The 24,858-nt window shown below is 39.6% G+C and overlaps 1 protein-coding gene across 1 annotated transcript in view; it reads left to right on the forward strand.

The window, feature by feature from the left end:
- The window catches only part of LOC124277337 (DNA primase large subunit-like), a gene marked incomplete at its 5' end in the record, with an annotated part of 29,473 nt that extends 20,922 nt beyond the window's left edge, over positions 1–8,551 (forward strand). Inside the window, 2 exons of the mRNA XM_046712989.1 lie at positions 7,086–7,248; positions 8,306–8,551. Of these exons, the coding sequence (XP_046568945.1) occupies positions 7,086–7,248; positions 8,306–8,460 (318 nt within the window). The remainder of the gene's footprint in view (positions 1–7,085; positions 7,249–8,305) is intronic.
- Positions 8,552–24,858: the final 16,307 nt, after the last annotated feature.

Consider the following 24,858-nt stretch of genomic DNA (forward strand, 5'->3'; position numbering starts at 1 on the left):
AGAGGATTGTTGTTATTGTCTTCAATGGTCGAAGAACATTTACCGCGATCTTCTACTGGGCGCTGGACATCTTCCTCTGACAGAGTAACAAGGGTGTCTGCATTTTTCCTGATATCCTTCACTGTGAGAGTGGCAAAGATTGCAGCTCGGGCTGAAGCATGTCAGAGCTAGAATTCCATCTCGTTAGGAACATCTTGGATCAGTTTCTTGTGATCGGGCAATTCAAGAAGTAACTGTTTTGACCTGAGAACAGATGCAGCATGTGAGCTTCTGTGAAAGAATGAAACTATTCTTCTCACTCTCCCCAAAATTCTGGACATCTGCATGCACCTGCATGGCTTTTTGGCTTGCTATGTTAATTGTGTGCGAAAAGCACCTTATATGAGGTGCAAATCTCGACTGCTTTACAGCACTAACAATATTGCTAGCATTATCTGTGCTTATGGCAATCTGAGAAAATTTGCCTAAGTTCCATTCGGCCAACAGCTGATTCCAGGACATTAGCCAGGTTTGCCCCAGTGTGGCTCCCTATGTAATGTTCGTGGTTTGAAGCACCGGATTTTCAAGTTGCTAGTCTTCGCTAACATAGTGAGCCGCGGATGGTAATATAGCTCTCGTGGAACGTGGAGGTCCAACCATCAGTAGTGACAGCCATTGATGACGACGACGCAGCAATACTTTCCATCACACTTGATTTTACTTTCTTGTACATTTCTAGGTATCACATAATTCATGAAGTGGGTTCTCGATGGGATTTCATATCTCGGTTCAAAGTGTGTGATGAGGTAATTTGAAACCGATGTTCTCTTACAACTGAATAAGGTCGCATGTCCATCGCAAATGAATGTACCAATTCCATTTGTTATTGCTTTACTGCGCCCATGTCGAACGAGATCTACAGTTTGGTCTTGAAAGCCTCACTAAGTCTAAGTTGACCTGCTAACGATGTGCGTTTATCAGCTGTGAAATGTTCAAACGCTTTTGAACATTTTTTGATTGTCCATAATCATTGCAATCAATATCGGGGGGATGATGTCAAGATGTGTGGACATGTTAGTTGTGCTCCCGTGTACCTGATTCGCAGAGGTAAATACAGACGCACAGACAGTCTCATCTTTTTAACAAGTTTCTTACCGTCAATGTATTCAATTGGAAAACCAAATGCTTGCCAAACAGAAGATTTGAATGAAGCCGGGGTTTTCGAATTTCACATTTGATTTCATTGCTTACCAGTCCGCCTTTCAGACATTGTTTTGACAGCTCAAAAAAGCACATGGCATCTGACCGCGAACTTGAGCTTGACATTCAAGTAATGCAATCTGATTGGTCATTCATGTTACTGGCCACCAATGAACAAACAGCATGGCTGTGTACTTTCGCTTTCCTGGAAAGGTGTTTTTGTGTGAAATGTTTCGAGTCATGGTTTCATGCAGAATATTTTATTATTAACAATTTTGTCAAATTATTAATAACACAAGCTTTATTGATTGCTATGAAAAGAAGTATATCCCGATGATAGGTATGCTTTTATCGCTTGATGGAAAATATTTATGATCATAAACGCTTTGTCACTGAAAAAAGGCTGGATATTTTCGAACGATAGTAAAAACATTTGAGCTTGAGAATACAGCAGTTTTGTGCCGAACGGGCCGATCTAACCTGTACAACAGAGACAAATATAGACACTCTCAGGTAAGATGCGCTTATTCAATTCAATGTTCACAACACGGACGCTTATATTATGTGAACAAGATCATTTTACTGTAATTGACAGCACACAAAACACTGTTTACAGTTTTGTATCGAGCGCATCGATTCACGGGCAAAATGTATCGCGATCGTGATCGTGATGCCATAGATCGCGATGCACCGTACCGTGTATCGCTGCACTTCTACTTATGATTAGATCCATGGATACCTTAGCTAACTTTTTAAACAGTCAGCACAGAGATACTCGGGCAAGTCTAAGTTCTCAGGGCTACAGAGAGCATGGGACAAGAAACTAGCTGCAGCTAATAATCCCAAGGATTCTTTCAAATTAAGCCCATACAGCAAATTTAGAGGAGGATCAGCTAGAGGCAGATCATCCAGAGGTGGCCGTGGATTTAAACGATGAAAGTCAGGTTCGAACGACTGGAGTCTTCCACCCCAGTCGCTCCAGTACAACCTTCTCAAGTGGGTGGACGCCTTCAACTACACTGGGAAAACTGGGGAATACTACAAGATCCTTATGTATCCAACATCCTACAGCACGGATATCTCATACAACTCAAGACCAAGCCATGCTAACAGTCACCCCACCAAGGTTCAACGCTCAGCCGGCTCAACTACCTATGTTAAGAGAAACAGTACAGTCTCTGCTAAACAAACAGGCCTTAGAAGTTCTGGATCAACGAAACATCGTACCAGGTTTCTACTCCCCAGTTTTCCTAGTGCCGAAAGAATTCCAAGGAGAAGTATCGCCTCATTTACAACATGAGCACCTTCAACAGAGAATATCTATGCAAACCACCAACGCTTTCGCATGATACATTTACCACAACTTCGCAATTAATTCGGCCCACTAGATTACATGGCCAGCATAGATTTGCAAGACGATATCTACACATTCCGAACCCCAGCTCAAGGAAATATCTAAGATTTATCCTAGACGGCAAACATTACCAATGGAAGGTACTTCCCTTCGAATCACTTCAGCCCCTTGGGTATTCACAAGAGTAACCAAGCCTATTGTCTCATACCTACATCGCCAAGGTCTCAAGGGATGCATTTTACCTAGACGACGGTATACAAGTGGATCCAGATCCACAGCGCCTCAGACTACAGCTGAACTTTATAATCAAGTTACTAACTCAATTAGGTTGGTTAGTAAATCTACTCAAGTCAGACCTAGAACCAACGCGAGGATCTGCACTTTCTAGGTATAACGATTTCTTACAGCTCAGAATCGCTTAGTAGTCCTGAGGACAGATGGATCAAGATCCAACAACTGATTCCCCAAGCCCTACTCTCTCGCTACCACTACGACAGTGGCAGAGCCTATTGGGACTACTCACATCAGCTCAAGACCTGACACTCAGAGGCAGGCTTCAATTAAGCCCATTACAAGTCCTCATCAATGCTCATCTCGAGGACCTCTACCGCTCAGTCTACCAGATTACGCCAAACCACATCTACTCTGGTGGACCAAGAGATTGAATGTTTCGCAGGCATCTCCTTAGTAGAGCCGGAATCGAAAACACATCTCTACGCAGACGCTGGCGTCACTAAAAGGTTGGGAGCCCACCTTGCCGCAGGACAGCGCCAGGCCTATGGAGCCATCAAGAGAGCAAATGTCACATAAATCTGCTAGAGATGCAAGCAGTCATAAACGCCCATAAGTCACTGGAGCAATCTACTACAGAATGCCTCAGTTGATGATTCACACAGACAATTCAACAGTGGCGCTTTATGTGAACAAACAAGGTTCAACAAGATCACTGAATCTACTCAATCGTTGTTTCAGACTGTTCGATTTAGTCGACAATCTAAACATACATGTCAGAGCTTGCCACATTCCAGGAGCAAAGAATGTTTTAGCAGACGCTGTCTCTCGGCCACACCAACCGTCGCCGACAGAATGGATGCCCCACACAGAGATATTCAATCAAATAATCATGGAAATAGGATCTCCATTGATAGACCTATTTGCCACTTGATTCAACAAACAACTGACAACCTTCGACGCCAGTGCCAGACCCACTAGCATGGGCAACGGACGCACTAAGCATATCGTGGGAGGGACTCAACGCTGCGACGCTTTCCGCCTCCCGCGTTAATCCCACAAGTCTTACAGAAAATCAGTCAAACGAAGAGCCTCGATCTCATTTTGGTCGCATCATACTGGCCTGCGAACGTGGTTTTCCAGATCTCATGCTAGGAATCGGAAAACCAGTACTTCAGCTACCACTGCGCACCAATCTATTGATACATCCAAGACACCAAACAAGTGCACAAGACACCAGAAGCATACCAACTTCACGTGTGGGATTGTATCAAGGCATGTTTGAATAAGAGAGGTTATTCTGCCAGAGCTGCTAAAGCGGTCACGCTTTGCACTACGTAACTCAACTCGTGAATTTGTACGATGACAAATGGCACAGCTTTGTCAATTATGCTGCTAAGAAAGGATTTACAGCCAGATATGCTACACATCCTCAAGTGGCAGATTTCTTATGTTACCTACGTCAAACTAAGAATCTAAAAGGCTCAACCTTGTCCACTTATCTTGCAGCCTTAAGTTCTGTCATAACTATGAGAACGGGCGTCAAGTTGACCAAAACACCGGAGTTACTCGCTTTGTTACGAGCGTTCCGATTGGAAGATCAGAAACGGAAGTTTCAAGCTCCAGCCTGGGATCTAAATATAGTACTCCAACACCTCACGAAGTGAGAGGCTTATGAGCCATTGTTATCTGCTTCGTTTGAATCACTGACCCACAAGACCTTATTCCTGTTAGCATTAGCTACTGCCGCCAGGATGTCTGAGATTCACGCTTTGGATTACGAGAGAACACGCTTTGATGATACTCATAACATCGCTCATCTGGGACTCCGCTGGGATTTTATAGCAAAAAATCAACTGCCAGGTCAACCAGACAGGTTGTTCCATGTCCCAGCTCTCTCATCCATACTTGGACCGCATGATACGATGGACCCATCACTTTGCCCTGTAATGCACTGAAAAATATATCTCCAACGATCCAAGAAAAGTAGAGGGAAATTCAAAAGATTGTTTATCCCTATATCCACCGCTTCGCAGACAGAAGTGTCGCAGACTCACGATTTCTATTTGGATCAGAACTGTCATACTACGAGCCTACAAGGCTGCAGGACTCGACCCTCCAAGAGCTTCTAATCCTCACGAAATTAGAGCTAGCCTCAACTCTCAGCTACATGGAAATTGCTCGTTGAATACCATTATGGAGGGATGTTTTGGAGATCCGATATGGTGTTTGCCAACCACTATCTGAGAGATATCACCACCAAGGATGTCTCAGGTATCCACCATTTCGGTCCCATGGTCCTCGCTCAACAGTTGACAGTTCCACGGAGAAGATAAGTTTATCTTACAGATTTATACTTATCTGATAACAGTACTAATAGCTACATGCTATCTATATATTGTTGCTTAAGTTTAATTTATTATCTTAAGCTCAGTAATATGATTCTATATCATACTATATATATGCTTTCAACTCCTAGGAGTTCTGCTATTATATATATGTTCAGCTTAAGTTATCAATCCTTAAGCTCAGTCATATGTTCAATTCATAACATGTATTAGTTAACAAACTCTAAGTAGTTGGTTACTATTATACAGCTTAAGTTATATTATTTCTTAAGCACAGTACTATTATAGCTTATATATATGCATATTGTAAGCTTAATACTTTGGTTCATTATAAAAGTATTCACTATAAACTCTCAGAAGTTTATACTATCACATTAATGGCTTCAGTTTACCTTAATGTTGTATATACTTTTATTATCTTCACTAAATTTGTAATAACCTTTATATGGCAGCTGATAAGTTAACAGCAGGAATTCTTCAGTTCAGTGCCTTTATGAAGTTCCCATAGGGTTATTACAATCATCTCAGTTCAAAATCACTAATTATTAAAATCCAAAGTATATATAATCCCACCTCCTGTTCCGTCATTCTACAAGCAATAAGTATGAGTCAGGATAAGGAAAAATATGAAATTTTTAGAGTAAAATTAATATTTTATACTTATCCTGACTCATGAGGTAAGCCCTCCCGTCCTCCCCACTAAACACTTTGGATTTCTTCGGAAAAATAAAGTGTCGGGCTCAAAACAAAAAAGGAGAGAGTGAGGCACATGGGGGCAGGTGGTGCCCTCGTTCCCGCGCTTGTGGAAGGGAGGTTACTCGTGGTGAGTACTAATGAGTGATTTTTTATTGAAGGGAACTTCAATTGGGAGATACACGTGTTCCACTAGGTTCGCAAGAAGAAGAAGACAAGCAATAAGCATGAGTCAGGATAAGTATAAAATATTAATTTTACTCTAAAAATTTCATTTTTATGATAAAATTAATATATTATACTTATCCTGACACATGGGATGAAGCTTTCCCAACCGTCCCCTCTCATCACACGGGTTTCCTTTAGTTGCCAATGCGCCCTTGTAACAAACTGGGAAAACACACAAATAAATGATGACAGTTTCTTAAACAACTTTTTAATTTTTGTGACAAAAATAAGCCATTTATTTCTAGAGTTGGTCTATTGTTTTCTTGCAGTCTGCGTTGGTTTGATTCTTTTATGTCTATTTGTTTTGTGTTAGATTAAAATTCATTGGTATCATTTTGTCTCAAACGGACTGTAGTTGTTTTTCACAGGTTAGTATTGGTACAGTGTTAATCTTGTCATGACATTTGTCTTTCCAGAAAATATTGTGATAAAAGACCCACTGTTTTTTAATGTTTATCTTGTTATGACAAAAAGATCAAGTCTGCTTTTGTTTTTCCAGATAAAATATTTGAAGAAACTCACTGTTTTTTATTGTTAAATCTTCTTGTTGTGACAAAACATCAAGAGTGCTTTTGTTTTTCCAGAAAAAAAAATTGTTTTGAGATTTGCACTGTTTTAACCCAAAAATAAATGAATTGTGAGAGCCCCAGTAAGTATCGGAGACAAGCCCCACTCCTCCCGACACACATGCTGACACGCTGTGGCATAACTGCGGTGGAGTGGTAGCCTAGTGGATAAAGCATTCGCTCGTAATGCCGAGGGCCCGGGTCGATTCCCACATGGGTACAGTGTGTGAAGCCCATTTCTGGTGTCCATCGCCATGATAGTTTTGGAATATTGCTGAAAGCAGTGTAAAACCATACTCGCTCACATACAGTGGCATAACTAGAATATAGTAAACCTAAGTCACTCGCTCCCCTATTTGAAGAAATCAAGAGGTAGATGTATAATTATTGAAAAAATGGACTTGCAACATGCTGGATCATGGAATATGGTAGACATATTGTTTTTATGATATCCTATACAATTTTCCTTCTTCATCTTCTTTCCAGATAGCAAAGTTTGCGAAGGAAGGTCACTATCAGTTGGCGTGTGGGCGATACTTTGATGCATCCCACAACATTTCGGGGGACAATGTTGAGACCAGCATCAACCATCCTAACCAGTACTTTGAAGAGAGTCAACTTATACGCAAGGATGGGGGGAAAAAAATAAGTGAGTGGTTTGTATTAAATTAAATATTAAACTTTAAAAATATAAATAAAATGCTATGTGTAGGGCTGGCTACCAAGTCACTCACTCACTCAACAGTCATTCACTCACTCACCTTCTAAGAAGTGTTCTGATGTTTTGTTGATATTCCAAGCCTGAACCTGTCAGCTCTCACCAGTGATGTCCAATATGCTGATTTCTTTCAGCAGATTTTTTTAGATTTTTGCTTGAAGTTCCTTGCCGAATATTCATCAATAATCGATTGAAAATCAGTTAATGATTATTGATCCCTATGAATGTTCAGAAACATGAAGGTTGCACAGTGGAATTGAAAACTAAACTAACTAAATAGAAGTTTCGAAATGTTCTGTTCGGGGAAATAAATCTTTGTTAAACTGATGAAATAATCCAAGTAATAAAAAAAATGGTTAACTGAACGGGAATCTCTTTTAAAAATGCAAATGGGCTAACTAACTTAATTTGATACCTTTAAATTCTATTGTCTACACAAATCTTTCTAGCTCTATTGCAGCTTAAAGTCTATTTTCTACTATCTAGCTCTTTTGCAGCCAGCTTTGAAACTTCTATTTCCAAGAACTATTTAAAGTTTTTTTATCAGTCTATCTACATCCTACATGAATGAGCTGATAAAACGAAACTCAAGTAACACCCAAACTCAAGTGAAACCTGAACTCGAGTGAAGTCCAAACTCAAGGGCGTCTGCATCTCTCGATTTCCACGTGGTCTGACCGCACGGGAAAATTCGTGCTCCTCGGTTTTGTTGTGTTTACGTGGCCTGTTCAAACTGTTTGTCTCCAAACCAATGAACGTATGCTAATTGCTGTCAGAAGTAGTGTAGTTCACGTCAAAATAATCTTTATGAATCCTACACATAGTTTATTTAATGTTGCCAGCATTTTTCTCATGCACTTCTTGTAGTGGCCATGTTACACAACCAGTTGTGAACAAACCTGACCTGTAGGTAAATATTATTTGATACGGGCATCAAGCAATTGTAATTTTAAACCTGCTCATCAATGTCTATGATGATCTTTTGCAGACACACCTAATCCTGGGAAGGTCATCCGAGTCAAAGGTTCTCAGAATTCTCAGTCGGTGAAAACTTCAAGTCAGCCAACAGACACACAAGCCACAGACTTGGATGAAATGGAGGATGACTTCCCCATGGAGGAATTAGACTCAATGCTTCAATAACCCTGCGGTTTGACATGGCTACTATTAATGGAAGCACTATACATTCATTTGTTATTAGTAATTATTTATGGAATAAATGTTAACAGTTTCATTCAAGCCAGATCTTTGTTCTTCCTACTTGCTACTGCTGAGGGTATTCCATTACACCTCATGGCAGAGTGAGTGAGTGAGTCTGGTTTTATGGCACTTTTAGCAATATTCCAGTAATATCATGGCGGGGGACACAAGAAATGAGGCGTATCACATTGTACCCATGTGGGGAATCGAACCCTGGTCTTCGGTGTGATGAGCGAACGCTTTAACCTCTAGGCTACCCTACTGCCCCCACTTTGAATAGCATGTCGGGATGGGTGATTAGAATCTTTACGCTTTTGTTATGAAATGTTCCAAGCTATTATAGCTCTGCAGATTTGTTTTAGTCTCTGGACATGAAGAAAGTCTTGGCTACATTCTTATATTTTTTGTGAATATAATTTAGGAACATTGTTTTCTTCTGTGAAATGTTCTTTTCAGAGGCGAGATGCTAGTCTAGCTGTCAGTGGACTTGGCTGGAATGTTAGTGATTGGTTTGAGAAAACTTTCACTCACTCACACCTAAATAGATGAACCTGCATCACTAGAGCTCTCATACTTGTTAAACACAGCGTTGTCAATATTTTCCCAACTATGTTTGTTTGCAATGAATGATAAGAAAGTGAAATAAAAAAATAACTGTCTTGATGTCATTTGAGTTCATTCTTCTAATCAAAAGTTTATACCACTGTCAAATATTCCATGTGAGACCCAGTAGGGCAGGGTAAGATCACCATTCCATAATCTCTTGTTATCATCATGAATTGATATTGATTTGAAAATGCACAAAAACAATTCCTTCTTTGAAAGGCGAAACCTACAATTTTATTTATTTATTTATTCTTTCTCCTCCTCCCCCCTTTAATCAAATTGAGTAGAGGGCGTGGGTAGCCTAGTTGTTAAAGTCTCCGCCATCACGCGGAAGACCAGTGGGAACGTGACAACAGGACTTTAAAGGCGGCTCTGAGTAAACTCGTCAATGACCAAGTTGATGATTGGGACCAATACATTCCTGGCGTCTTGTTCGCATACCACACATCAGTCCATGCTTCAACGAAATGCACACCATTCGAGGTGATGTACGGCCGCCCTGCCAAGCTACCGATAGACCTGAAACCGACCGAGGGGAATGACGGCACAGCTACAGCATCTTCACCTAACAAGGCATGCCCAGAAGTGCTGGAAACCATCATCGATCTACACAAAGGCATCTGTTCCACTGTTTCCAACAATATCTCCAATGCACAGGATCGCCAGAAAGAAAACTACGATCGACGACACACCAGCAACAAGAGATAGCTGTTGGATCAACAGTGTACATCAAGAATAACAGAGTCCAGAGGATAGGAGCCAAGATGGAGCCACGCTGGACTGGACCATACTCCGTCGTCCAGACATTGACCAAAGGTCTTGTGAAGCTGCAGAACGTGAAAACCAACAAGATCCTGAACAACACATACCACGCCAGTAACCTCAAAATCTACTCCATTGACCCACCCACTAACGACAACGCCGAAAGCCCTAGTGATTCGAAGCAACGAAAAAGACTCGGAGAAGAACTGGAGTCAGGCGACCATACAGACCTTACTACCAAACAAATCAAGTCAACCCGTTTGTTCAACCCTATCCCCCAAAATGCTCGAAGGAATTTGGCTGCTGCATTAGGCCTGAACTCTTCAAAGGATATTTATTACGGAAGATCAACAGACTTGACAGCACCCCCACGGACATACAGAACCAAAGGCGACTTCCGCTGCATCAGTTACAGCCTGACAGGATCCGAAGACAGTCATGGCACTATCCGAGATCGAGTGGTTCAGCATATGAACAATGACATTAATGATGAACTAAAACATTTCCTGAACCAAAATGTCAATGAGTACATCACTAATTCGGGAATTTCACGAGATTGAGTTGAGAAGTTATGTCAACAGCCAGTCTGTTCAGATATTTATATTTACTGACTGACTGAAGTTATGTCAATATTCAGCCATCACGTCTGGGGACACCAGAAATGTGATACACATTGTTATGTGGGGATTAACCTCGGTCTTCGTGACAGTTGGCTACCCCAATGCATATTTACTGCAGTTGGTCAGTCAATGCAATGCCATGTACCCTCCAGCTTCAGCTTGAAAACTCACACTGATTATGCTTTGTATCTGGAAAATGTATCGGACCATTTCAATGTTGTAACCAGTGTTTAATTGTGTGAGAAGTACAATAAAATTATACTAGTATCCTTAATCACTTGTTTTCTGTAGGGGTATAATCTGGGCTAGGGGGGTATACTATGGCCTAGTTCAGAATATACCCCGGGGTATAAACTAGGCTAGCCCAGATTATACCTGGGGTATAGTCTGGGCTAGCCCAGTTTAACCCAGGGTATAGTCTGGGACGGGGGTATACTCTGGCCTGTTACACCGGGTTCAAATCCCAACATGGGTACGATGTGTGAAGCCCATTTCTAGTGTCCTCAGCTGTGATATTGCTGGAATATTGCTAAAAGCGGCGTAAAACAACACTCACTCACTCGCTCTCAAGCTTATCGTGTATTTTGTAGTTACCGGGAGTTTAATGATAGAGGGGGTGTTTCTGTGTGTATTCATTCTTCGCTTATTTGTTATATAAAACATGTGTTTACTATATACAATGACATTATATTTATTGTATTGGACAGGACCATGTTTACTTCTGCACGTGATGTGATATTAGGCTTTGTGTATATTCACCCCGCCACCTCCTCTGTACTGACCGACACCAGGCCATGGAAAGGAGTTGACTATCTAGAGCGTTCTCTTTCGGAGTTGTTGTATTACTACACAGAATGTGACATAATGTTAGCAGGAGATTTTAATGCTCGTACAGGAAATATGAATGATTTCATCATCGATGATAACAACCGTTATATACCAAGTCTTGAAGATATGGATTATGAAATGGATGAATTCAGTATGCAACGCCAGTCACGTGATGATGTGATTAATGATTATGGCAAAGAGCTTCTCGATTTATGCTGCACATATGGAATTCACATGCTAAACGGTAGATTCAAAGGCGACAGGTGTGGTGCATTTACGCGTTTCAAAGAGAATGGAGCAAGCCTGGTTGATTATGTACTTTGTTCATCAAAATTATTTGAAAGAATCTTAGATTTTGCTGTGTGCACTCAATGTGAGTCAGATCACTTCCCTTTGAGTGTTACATTCAACATCGGCACTGCAGCTAGGCAGAACACAAGCGTAGACACGAATGGAACCAGTATTCCCAGATTCGTATGGAAAGCAACCAATTCAGTAACATTTAGGGACATTGTATCTTCATCCTTAAGCAACATACATATGGACTTATTACTTCAAGATCAGGTTGACAACATCGACTTTATTGTCAGTGATATTTCACAAACAATACAAGATGCTGCTGTGGTATGTGGTATGGTGAGCAGACCATAGCAGGAACGAGAGAATAACGCATGGTACGACAGTGAGTGTAAAAACCTCAAGGACAAGAAATTCGGTTTATTGAACAAATTCAGAACAACTGGTGATAAACAAATATTGACTGAATACATTAAACTCAGGAATAGTTACAGAGGTTTGTGTCGAAGTAAGAAACAACAATACCAAGATCGACAGATAAATGAATTGACTGATGTGGATATCAATAACAGAGTGTTTTGGCAAAAAATAAAGAAAATGTCAAGTAACAGAAAGGTAACAACATCTATATGCCAGGACGAGTGGACAGAATATTTCAAAGAAGTTCTGAATGTAACAGGCAACTCGGTCGATCAACTCAATCTCGACAAAGCAGAGGAAATTCTACGTGATCACTGCAGTCTGTCATGTGATGTATGTCAGGATGATGACATTATGTACCTGCTAAATAGGGATATATCCGTAAAAGAGGTCAAGGCAGCTATTAGGAACTTAAAAGACGGCAAAGCAGCAGGTCCAGATGGTATAAAGACAGAGATGGTGAAATGTTGTGATGACTTACTCGCTCCATATCTAACTACCATTTTTAATGAAATATTAGTCACCGGAAATTATCCGATTGAGTGGGCCAAGGGTATAATCGTACCTCTTCACAAGAAAGGTGACGTCAACGATGTGAATAATTATAGAGGCTTATCCCTCATGGATGTTTTGGGAGAATATTTTGCTCAATTCTAAATGAACGTTTACAATCGTTTGCAGATGTTTATGATAAAATCCCCGAGGCCCAAGCAGGATTCAGGAAGAACTACAGCACAACTGACAATATATTCACTCTTCAAAGTTTGATTCAGAAATATCTCTCAAAACGAGGCGGTCGCTTTTATTGCATATTTGTGGACTTTAGAAAGGCCTTCGATTCAATTAATAGACAGCTTCTTTGGTACACACGATATCCATGGCAGAATATCAAATGTGCTAAGGAATATGTACTCTAAAATACAGTCAGCCGTGAGAACAGGCACCAACTCAATCTCCGACTATTCCAATGTTTGAGCGGTGTGCGACAAGGGTGCGCTCTCAGCCCTTTCCTTTTTACAATATTCATTTCAGAATTTCAAGTCATATTGGAAAATGCCAATCTTAGAGGAATATTCGTCGACCCTGAATTTATGGAGCTGTTCCTGTTACTTTTTGCTGATGACCTATGTATATTCGACGATTCTGTAATTGGACTTCAAAGAAAAATTGATATTCTACACATCTACTGTCTGACATGGGGAGTGGAAGTCAACATGAACAAAACGGAAATCCTTGTCTTTCGGAACGGAGGCTTCTTACGAAATTATGAAAAATGGTATTTATACGGATCACAGATAAAATGCTCAACATATAACTATCTCGGAATAATGTTCCCCACTCGACTGTCATGGACTAAATGTACTAAGACACTTACCGCTAAAGCCACTAAAGCCCTATTTGCCATCAAACAGGTATCTTATAAATATCCAAATATGTCTGCAAGTGTTCTTTTCAAGCTCTTTGACAGTAAAATAAAGCCAATATTACTTTACGGTGCAGAAGTATGGGGTCACCAAGATAGACAAGCTATTAACAAATTCCACTCCAATTTTTGTAAATTTGTACTAGGTGTAGGTAAGCATGTGTCCAGTAACGCAGTATTAGCAGAATGCGGTAGATATTGTATTAGTATTGACTATCAAATTAATTGTATCCGGTACTGGTGTAAACTATTATGTATGGCTGCCGATAGGTACCCCAAGCAATCTTATATTCTTTTGAAAAAGCTTGATGATTGTAGCAGAATTACTTGGGCATCTTATATAAGAATATTGTTAAACACGTATGGATTTGGTTTTGTGTGGTTAAGCCAAGAAGTTGGTCCTGTAAATGATTTTGTATTTATGTTTAAACAAAGACTTGTAGATTCTGCAAAGCAAAATATGTTTAGCAAAATAAATGAATCAGCACATTTATCTTATTACAAATCATTAAAGTCATTACTGGATGTTGAATACTATATTTCTAATGTACATCTAAAGGAATATCGCCGTTATTTATGCTTATTACGTATTCAACAATTGCCTCCCCTATGTAACGTAAGATGTCAAGATGACAGTGGGTTAAGCAAAATATGTAAAATGTGTAACCGCTATAACTTTGAAGATGAATTACATTTTGTACTTGTCTGTGATGCATATGCAAATTTAAGAAGCAAATACCTACCTGAATTTCATTGTCCATCTGTTTTAAGCAAATATCATAAGTTGTTAACATGCACAGATAAGAATTTACTTATAAACATTTCATTATTTATTAAATATGCACTATCTAAAAGGAATTCTATCCAATTTTTAGAAGAGGCATGTATATATATATACCTATGTATATGTTTAAACCATATTGTCTATATATCATATACCACTTTGCATTTATTGTACACGGGCCAATGGCCTACATACCGAAAAAAATTCTTCTTCTTCTAAAATTCAGTAAATGGTGTGAACAAAAGCATTTTGGATAAACAAAAGACAATTTATGTATTTTTTTATGTATCACTTGTCTTTTGATTACCCTAAATGGTATTGTTTTTCATAACTTTTTGTTTTCCTTAAAAAGTTAATGCGCATGTATCCTTCATTTTCAAGAACAAATAGACTTATGAAGCTATATCATGAACACATTCTCACAAAGGAAACTGAGTACAAATCTTGCATACAACATGTTGAATTTTAGTCTTACATCCTTTGAAATATCAGTTTAAGCATTTGTCATCCGTTTTGTAAATAAACACAGTAGTAAAAGGAATGCGCATGTATCCTTCATTTTCAAGAACAAATAGACTTATGAAGCTATATCATGAACACATTCTCACAAAGGAAACTGAGTACAAATCTTGCATACAACATGTTGAATTTTAGTCTTACATCCTTTGAAATATCAGTTTAAGTATTTGTCATCCGTTTTGTAAATAAACACAGTAGCAAGGCAGTATCTAAAAAGGATATGAAACCAAAAATAAAGTTCAGAATTTAAGGTTTTGTATGTTTGAAAAGGAATGTTTGCAATGAATAGCAGGATAGATAGGATTCAATAGAAGGAGGTTTTCTTCAGTTCCATCACCCCTCTTTATGAGGCAAATCTTTTAACAATCTGCAGACCCAATCCATATCACTCTAAAACTCTGTCATGTAGGATACAGAAAGAATGTCATTCTAATCTTCCCCATTGTCTGAATTGAAATTAATAGTTTTCTTTTCTTGCTGGGGTTACTTTTCATAATTTTGGAGTTGAGGCACATAATTAGATGAGGAAGAATGCTTGGTCAGTTTTACCAAGTTTATTAGTAATATCAGAATTATTAGTTAATAACTGGTTTCTGTCTTTAAGAAGGGTAGCGCTGGAATTAGAATCCTTGTGGTTTTCGCAATCATATTCCATACCTTTAATATCGGTGCTCATTAATTGTTTTTTATATACATGTATGATTTCCCCAAGGTTGGCATTTACTTTGCTATAAAGTATGCGGTGCGTTAGTATTCTCCGAAGAAACAAATTTCACTCTTCACACACACTCCCTTCTCCAAAATCCTGGATCCGCCCCTGATAGTGGTATAGGCTGGCATGTCCAGCCGATTGATAGAATCTGGTCCCTTCTACCATCCGTCTAGGTCAAGTGAGTGAGTTTAGTTTTAGGCCGCAATATTCCAGCTAAATGGCGGCAGTCTGCAAATAATCGAGTCTGGACCAGACAATCCCGTGATCAACAGCGTGAGCATCTATATACGCAATTGGGATACGATGACGAGTCTGACCACCCAATCCCATTAGTCGACTCTTACAACAAGCAGGGGTCACTGAAGATCAATTCTAACCCGGATCTTCACGGGTCATCCAGGTGAAGTAAGGTTCGAAATGGCGTATTGGGCAAAGGAACGCTATTCCTGGAAGCAGTGCCCTCAACCACCAGAATACCGTCCTCCACCGACACGGCGCAACCCACAGAAACATGTTGCCCAATTTCCTCGCCTTTTACAACCAACAATGGGTTGCTGTGGACCTATTGCACCCCGAGTCAACCCAGCACAAACCACGAGGAGGTTGCTCTTCACGTGTGCGATTTTTTTCCAGATTATATATGAATAACACATATTTTAAGCTTTATAACAAATCGTTGTAGAGCATTAAAATAAGTATATTATCACTCAGTTGTAATAAGTGAGTGAGTGAGTTTAGTTCGAGGAACCCAATCTGCGGAACCCAAAACGGAAGTAACAATTCCTCTTTTCAATTAAATTTAAATTTAAAATCCAAATTTTGAAAAACGCAATATTGTCCCAGTTTGCCCAGCATTCTCATTTCATTCAGAATCCAAGATAGGTCCCTGCAAGCATAATTTTCGAAGCCATTGATATCATCATTTAAAGTTGATACACAGTACCAACACTGATGATGCCATAACTTAGACTCAGTCCATCCAATGTGGAGTGAGTGAGTTTAGTTTTACGCCGCTTTTAGCAATATTCCAGCGTTATCACGGCGGAAGAGGCCAGATATAGGCTTCACACATTGTACCCAAGTGGGAAATCGAACCCGGATCTACAGCGTGACCCCTCCGCCCCTCAAACAAACTTAGATGGAAAAAACAAATCATATTCGGCACATAATGCATATTATTGCTTGATAATGATATATAACGTACATTTCATACAAAGCGGCTACAAGCTCCGGTCGTACTGCAACACCCAACGCAATATCATCATCAAACTCCAACTGTAAAATCACCTTCTACTGCTATCAAAGGCAAACTAATAGGCCTTTTCTCCAGTCGGGGCATCAGTGGGATCAATAGTGAAGGAGGCCTCTGCCTTGGACTTCTGGGAATAGCTTCAATGTAGTACACCGTTTCTATCACTGAATTACTGCTATCTGCCCAATGCACAGATAGCTGTTTTCTACGACAGGTTGGTAAGTCACGTGGCATGTAGCAGTCCAAACTATCCATCTTTGCAATCCTGAAGAATGGTTTCCATCTGAGGGACTCGTTTCTTTTTCTGAAATATATGGAAGAAGCGGAACCTTGGAACTCATGGTCTTGAATACTCAGAGTCTTTCGCGGAGACTTGTTGACATCGTTTCATTAGGTGTTGTATTTCTGTCCTGCTTTTAGTTCTGTGTGAAAAAGGGTCCGATCTGGTAGAGGATTTCACGGCGGTAGGCCTTTGAGATTTTGTGGTGGGCATTCCAGAACTATAGCCTTCTACGAGAATCCTTGTGTGATTTGATTCCTCTATGACTACTTCTTCTTGTCCAAGAAAAACATCAAGAACCGTTAGGTTACGTTCTTGAGTACACATACTATTTTTTCTTTTGTCTTCTTTTGCTATGACCAGCTGTCTGTTCCGAAGTGCTGTCGTCTGCGTGTCGTCTGGAGGAATGTGATAAGTCTGGTCTCGTCCTCGTATTTATACAACCACGTTTTCTAATCTCGTATAGGTGTGTATATAGGTGTTGTAAACATCCCCGACACACCTTTTATAAACTAAAGTATTTATACTTAAAACAGCTCCAGGTGGTTGCCTCCAGAGACAGTGGGATGGACCACAGGGCAGTGTCACGCTTAGAAACAGCGTTAGAAAGACATATAGGCATATAGTACCTTAGTACTATATAAAAGGAACGGGATGTAACGACGGAACCACTCCCTCCTCAATCTAAGTTAGATTTCACCACGTAAACTATTTTTAAGGCCCCGTCGAGGCCTACGGATCAAAAGCGAGATGATTTCCCTACAAAATGACACGCCCCTGTGGGAAGGACAAGGACCGGAAGGGATGTTTGTAATGGCGATGGGTAATGGGATGCAAATGTCACGTTTAAGATCTATATTGCGATGGGTATGCCGGTTAACAAGTCCCGTCTTTCAACATCTTTTGTGCTGCCACGTCCAGGGTATGGAATCACTGACCTTCTGCTCTCTGACAGAAGGAACCTGGGGGTATTCTATTTATATTCCTACAACCGATGCTTGTTCTAAGAGGCAGCTAACCAGTCTGGGTTGATTGCACGTCAGTATGAAAGAAAATTATCACCGACTTCACTTGACAAAAAATAGAAACAAATACCTGCGGGAGATTTATGATAATTATTTTGCAAACAAAATCGTTTTCCAATAATCTGACTGTAACGCTGGTGTTGCATTTGCATTCATTAAGAAAGAGTCAAAGAGTTAGAATTTAAAATTACACAAATCATTCAAAAAGTGCTTCAAGAGTGACATAATGAGACAGGAGTCAATAGCGAGTGTGTTATAACCCTGGGTATCCATACACGTCAACACACGTCTCACTGACGTCGTCAGTCGGCGGATGACGTCAGCACTGGCCAATGCAGTAGGTTGACGTCAATGTTGTGCAGGTATTCTTGCGTTGTCGTACTGCAAAATGACTTCTCTTGGCTGGGCACCACAAAAGGTCTCAACACTTCATCACTGTATTGCTGAGCATTCAGATTTCCTTGGATGATAACTGGTTTCGTTGTTCTTTGGCCACAAATGCCACCTCCTCCATCGAACGGATGAACTTCTTGAACGCTCTACATCGGAAAACTCGAACGTTGCCATCGTTTCTGAAGCGACTTTCATCTGTACAGAGGAATCTCCCAGTCACGTCGCTGCCACCGAATTACAGTTCGTGCCCATTGTAGTCTGCGTTGACGGTGTAGACGGGTGTCAAGCCCATTCCACGGAAGGGGTGGTAGACTCGTATACCAGCTACGCTGTTTGCTGGTAGCGGTTTATAAATTTGTTGATGGTGGCCTGGCTGCAGTTGTAGGTCCTTGCCAACTGACGTTGAGAAGCCCCCATATTGGCCAATGCCGACCTTATCGTTGCGCTTGCGTAACTTAAGCCTTGGCATATTCGTGATGCTTGCTCTGTCCAACACCAGTATTTATGCCACAATCATGAACGTGCATTTGGACCAATGTTCGACATTTTACGTTTCACACGTTTTGAAAAATGCACAATTCAAACGAAGTTTTCGGAGAGCTGAGTTGTTTTCTGGCTCATGTTGCGTTTTGGCGAATGTTTTATACTTGTGTTTAAACCTGTACCGGCGGTTTTTTATATTGTATTTTCATACAATTACTTTAAAAGTGATAACTTTCTTTGGCCCGGTAGTTTATATATCCGAAGTTGTTAGATCTACATAAGTGGATAGTCTCATTCAGATTTTTCACAATGGACCATCCTAAATCTGGAATATTGTTCACTGCGGCAAAACACCAAAGAGGCAAATAACACGACAGCTGCCGTTCTGACACAGCAGCACTCCTTGTGCAGATATTTTCTGAACTTTGTTGTTCAGTCGTGTCTTCCAAAATGTCTTTCACACGTTAATCTGATATCAAACATGCGAATAATAAATACACACAGCTGCCATCTAACGTTCACATGAACTATACTCAAAAGTTGAAATATGAAATCTTTCCAGAAGGGCACGAGTCGCTATTCGTCTTGTCCCGGAATAACTCGAGTTGGTCACGAATTTCGTGCCCCTCTGGGATGATTTCATATTGACGCATTAGCTTCGAACTATTTTAAACAAGAACGATAACTCTATTACTGTTTGATTCCAATGCTACTTATATCACCGATGCACTCGTATGTGGTATTGCTGCTTTTGCATTTGTCTTTATTTATCTATTTTAAAGAATTAAACCTCTTTGATACAACTAAAAGAAGGAGAAAAATATATTTTGTTAAATACATATTCTAACGTAATGTATTACCAGCTGTTCACCTTATATTTCCAAATGTATATGTATTATTTTTAAATTGGGGTTTAAGATTCACAAATGGCATTTTAAAAAATTGAATATGCAAATAAAATTATATTTTTTCAGTTACTTTAAATCTAAAAGCAGATACTAAAATAATTAAAATTAAAATATTTCTCAAACTGAACATTTATGTAACCTTGCTGTCAAAACCCTGGTGGCATCCTAAAATGAATACGCTGAAAACAATATGAATGACCCCCAAAGAGTCAGACTAAAATACCCATAGAGATGTGAAATATAAGCCCAATGCTATTAAAGTCGATTCGTTATATATAGATATAATGTTATTGCTTTGAAACTATATTTATAACTATAATTCCTAAAAATGTTTGAAAGCGCACGTACAATCTACAAAAGAAGCCCGCAGGATCGTCAGAAATACGCTCCATGAGAGAGCCGTTATGTAAACAAACGCACGTGCGTGTATTTGAATCTCCCACCGTTCATGGCATTATTCTTATTAGAAACTTCACATTAGGCAGTACAATTCTGTTAGCTACGTTCTTTGTACTTTTAATGTGACGATATATATTTTCATGATTTTCTAAAAAAATGACATATTACCATAAACAATTTAAGTACTCGGGAATATTTTTATCAAATCAAAGGGGCTTGTAACGCTAAAAACTGCCATCAAGGTATATACTGTCACTGATGGAGTCTTAGTACTATACTGTCAGATATTTTCTGATCCTCCCGATGTTCCTGAGTTGAAAATATGACGTTTTGACAAGATGGTTGACGTGTCCTTCGAGACTAAGCTCTGGATCAATGATGGCCCCAAGATCTCTGACGGATTCTGATAAGAGAATGGTGCAGTGTCCTAAAGTGAGAGAGTTTAAGTCTGTATGTTTCCGTTTTGCTTTGGTTCAAGTCAGCAAACATTCAGTTTTAGAGTCGTTTACTTCAATTTGTTGTTGGACATCCAATCCTTGACGTCATCAAAGCACTCTGAAAGGCTGTCTGCAGCAGAAGTGACACTCAAGGGATCAGGCTGGAACATCTTCATCAGTTGTGAATCATCGGCATATTGATGGTGAAGAATATAATGATCTTGAACAACGCTGGCAAGGGGTTTTATGTACAGGGTAAAAAGCACAGGGCCTAGTACCGAGCCTTGTGGTACTCCACATGTCAGTTCCTGGGGATCAGATAAACTTCCATCAATGAGGACAGATTGCTGTCTCTGTGAGAGGTATGAGTGAAACCACGCTAGGGCCTGTCATATTCAGTCCGAAGTCTCGAAATCAAGCAGCTGTGATCAATGGTATCAAATGCTGAATATTGCTAAAAGCATCGTAAAACCGAGCTCACTCACTCATTTGGCATGAGATTCGTGCATTTATTACTCATATTACGCTTTCAAGATATAACTGATAAACCCTTGGTTCAAATGAAAAACAAAAATATAATACCATTACCAATCCCACAAATAGGTTTGAATAATAGTTTTCTGAGAAGGGAATTTGCAATTATGCGTTGGCTTCACGGGGGCTTCAGGATCCAGCCGAGGAGGGCGACCCATGGACCCCGGGATCTCAAACTTTTTCTCTCTCCGGACTGGAAGCTCTGAATCACAACGCAGAACACCAATGGAATGAAAGCTAAATATGATGCTGTTAGTTGTAAAGTGGCAAGTAATGTTGAAAGCCAACATTAAAATCAAGATGGGTTTGCGATGACCCGGATGTTGTTAAAATCCAATCGCTGTTCCAGCACAAACTTCATATGGCAAACCATGTATGAAAAGCAAACCAAGAAATTTCAAGTGTTTTTTGCTGAAAAGGTATAATTATACAAATATGGCAAGGTTTTACAATTGCCGTGTACTGATGGCAGCATTCACAAATGCCATTTTCGTCTATGCGACAAAATAGCCACGTATTTTCACTTTCAGAATATAAACGTAGACTGAAAGATGCTCTTTGGTCTAAAACGAAGGATTTTTTTCATATAAGGCTGAACGGAAATACTATAAATAAATAAACTGAATGTACATGTGGTGTGATTCATTTTATGTAAAGAGTTTGAAGAAGTTTTGTTCGAGGAAGCCAAGGTCAGGTATTTGGTAATTACAGTCATTACAGTTCATTATCCACATGAACATGACTGGGTGACAAGAACTGTTGTGCTCTTACATGTATCTATCTATGAAACTTTGTGAATTTATAATTGATTTCTCAAACCCTTTATGATAACATGTCATTTAGGACGCCGTGGTGGTGTGACATAGGCGGATCAAGAAATTTTCAAAGGGGGTTAGGGTGGTGTAGTTCAGGGCCACCTTGGCTCCGCCATTGCAAAACATTAACTTCCATGTGGTCTTTAGTCTTTTTAAAAGACCCCAACCCCAACCCCCCTCTGGATCCGCCACTGTGTGGTAAGAGTATTGCTTGGTACACCGTTAGCATATACCATTGGTTATAAAACTGTGTGAGATGAGGGTGCAATAGGAAAGGCAGAGCATAGTTACCGATTAAGCAAACACCTGTTATCACTGATTCCCAGCTTATTCGTAACTGTTTTGACTTTTGCAAACTAACACAGCTAAACAAACAATAACAGCTATATAGAACAATCGGAACTTAACAGACAATCAAAACTATGCAAACAATATATTGACATTTATGAACTATCAGAACTATACAGACAATCAGAATTATATTGACTTTATGAACTATCAGAACTATATTGACAATCAGAATTATATTGACTTTATGAACTATCAGAACTATACAGACAATCAGATTTATATTGAAATTATGAACTATCAGAACTATACAGACAATCAGAATTATATTGACATTATGAACTGTCAATCAGAATTATGTTTAAATTTACGAACTATCAGAACTATATCGACAATCAGAATTATGTTTACTTTTACGAACTATCAGAACTATATCAACAATCAGAATTATATTTACTTTTACGAACTATCAGAACTATATCGACAATCAGAATTATATTTACTTTTACGAACTATCAGAACTATATCGACAATCAGCATTATGTTTACTGTTATTAACTATTATATCTAAACACACAATCAGAATTATGCAAACAATCAGAACTGTACAATCAGTCACTGGTGTGCCATCAGAACAATACAAACATAACAATGTTATACATATTATGAAGTAGCGTATGAAGCGTTCATATAATACCCAAACCGGGCTTACTTTGGCTTCTGTGCGGCCGAGGAGGGATGTTATTGCCATCCATACACAGACAAATAGAAAATAAATCATCTGCTGTCAAAATTCTAAGATGAACAAATCGTGTCTCGTGAACACAATGCAACAAGATGGACAAACACGTCACATATCATAGTATGTACGAACAAACGTATATGAGTTAAAGTATCCAATGTAGCCCTTATAGCATGACAAGAGGAGAGCCCAGACAGAATAGACCTCTAGTGTCTTATCCTTGTAAAAATCGCGATCAGAAAGTCTCGGCTTGTCGCCATCCTAACTGATTTTCATTGTGATCCGACGGTTGATCGTTGATCGTTGTTCATGCTTCATCCACCGATTTGCAGGGTTGGGTTGAACATTGAAACATTCATTTATCTGGTTGTGACAAAATCCTTCTAATCGGAGCAACTCGCCTCCGAAGATCGGCGACGAAGGGAAACAGCATTTTTCTCCGAAAATTCCATAACTAGCGATTTTAGAACACACACTGCGATTAAGCCTCCGTATTAAAGACAATCCGTGACACATCGTCAAGTCATGTGAAATCACAGATAGATACACAGTCTCTTATGTTGTTGATTTTACGTCGTCGCCTTTTCCTTGGTATTTCGTAACCTTCATATATACCCCATAACAATCGAGATATTTTTTTCCGCTCTGATTAGTTATCATAGACTGAGTGACATCTTATCAATATTCATCAAGAAAAGAACCTAATTTATACAAAACATAAATATGTTATGTTAAGATTGTGGAGGAACGACGCTCCAAACACAATCTGTCATCTACTATAATGTTACCTTGGGACACTTTATAGAGGAACGATGGCTAATGCTTCAAATACAATCTGCAATACTCTACAGTGTAACCTTGGGAAACGTTATAGAGGAACGATGGCTAAATGCTTGTCGTCACGATATGGCTGAAATATTGCCGATGTGACGCTAAATATTAACTCACTCACTCACTAAACGCTTCAAACACATTCTGCCATACACTACAATGTTAACATGGAAAATGTTATAGAGAAACGACGGTTAAATGCTACAAGTATAATCTGCCATACACTACAATGTTACCATGGAAATAACTTTATAGAGGAATGATAGCTTAATGCTTCAAACATATACCTGCCATCCATATTGATTTTACTATTGAAAACAGTCGTTTTACAAGTTGGAAAATTACGCTCAGTAAAACATGCATTGTTTATGGTATTTTTTCCTTTCATTCCAAGTCCTACTTTTTAGTTGATCCTGCTCCTGGAAGGCTCTGAGTGGGATCGAGGTTTGCTGTCTGAAACTCCACATGTCGTCGTCACGGACGGCAAGAACATGTCATTTTCTATACTCATACGATTTCGGCGCCGAAATAACTCACTCTCCGACCGGTTCCTTGGCGATTCCGTGGATCCGAGATGCGTTGTCCAGCGCCTCTGTTTTGTGCTATCAGTTGTCGTCTGCTTCCAGAGGCCATTTGGTCCATCAGATGTCGCCTGCTTCCTACTCAGAAAGACGTAAACATATGTCCCTTTAACCATGACGCGGCGGTGAAATAACCTTTTCCTTTTGTTATCTGATTGTTCTGATTTCTTTTTCGAAGGATCATTATCACTTTCAGCGTTATTTGAAAGAGTGTCCCGACGGATATCGTTCATTACCTTCTGGAAGACCAAAGATCCTTTTGGCAGGGGCGGAAGTCCGTACGTATCCCGATACGTACTGCTAGAATCCAGACTGACATTGGTATCTGAGTCCTGTAGAAATATAGATCCTTGTAACACCATGATTACCTTTGGAACCCAAACAATTCAAATATTTTGGTCC

The sequence above is a fragment of the Haliotis rubra genome, unplaced genomic scaffold, assembly GCF_003918875.1.
Source record: "Haliotis rubra isolate DU_JTF1 unplaced genomic scaffold, ASM391887v1 Scf220, whole genome shotgun sequence".
NCBI classification, from domain to species: domain Eukaryota; kingdom Metazoa; phylum Mollusca; class Gastropoda; order Lepetellida; family Haliotidae; genus Haliotis; species Haliotis rubra.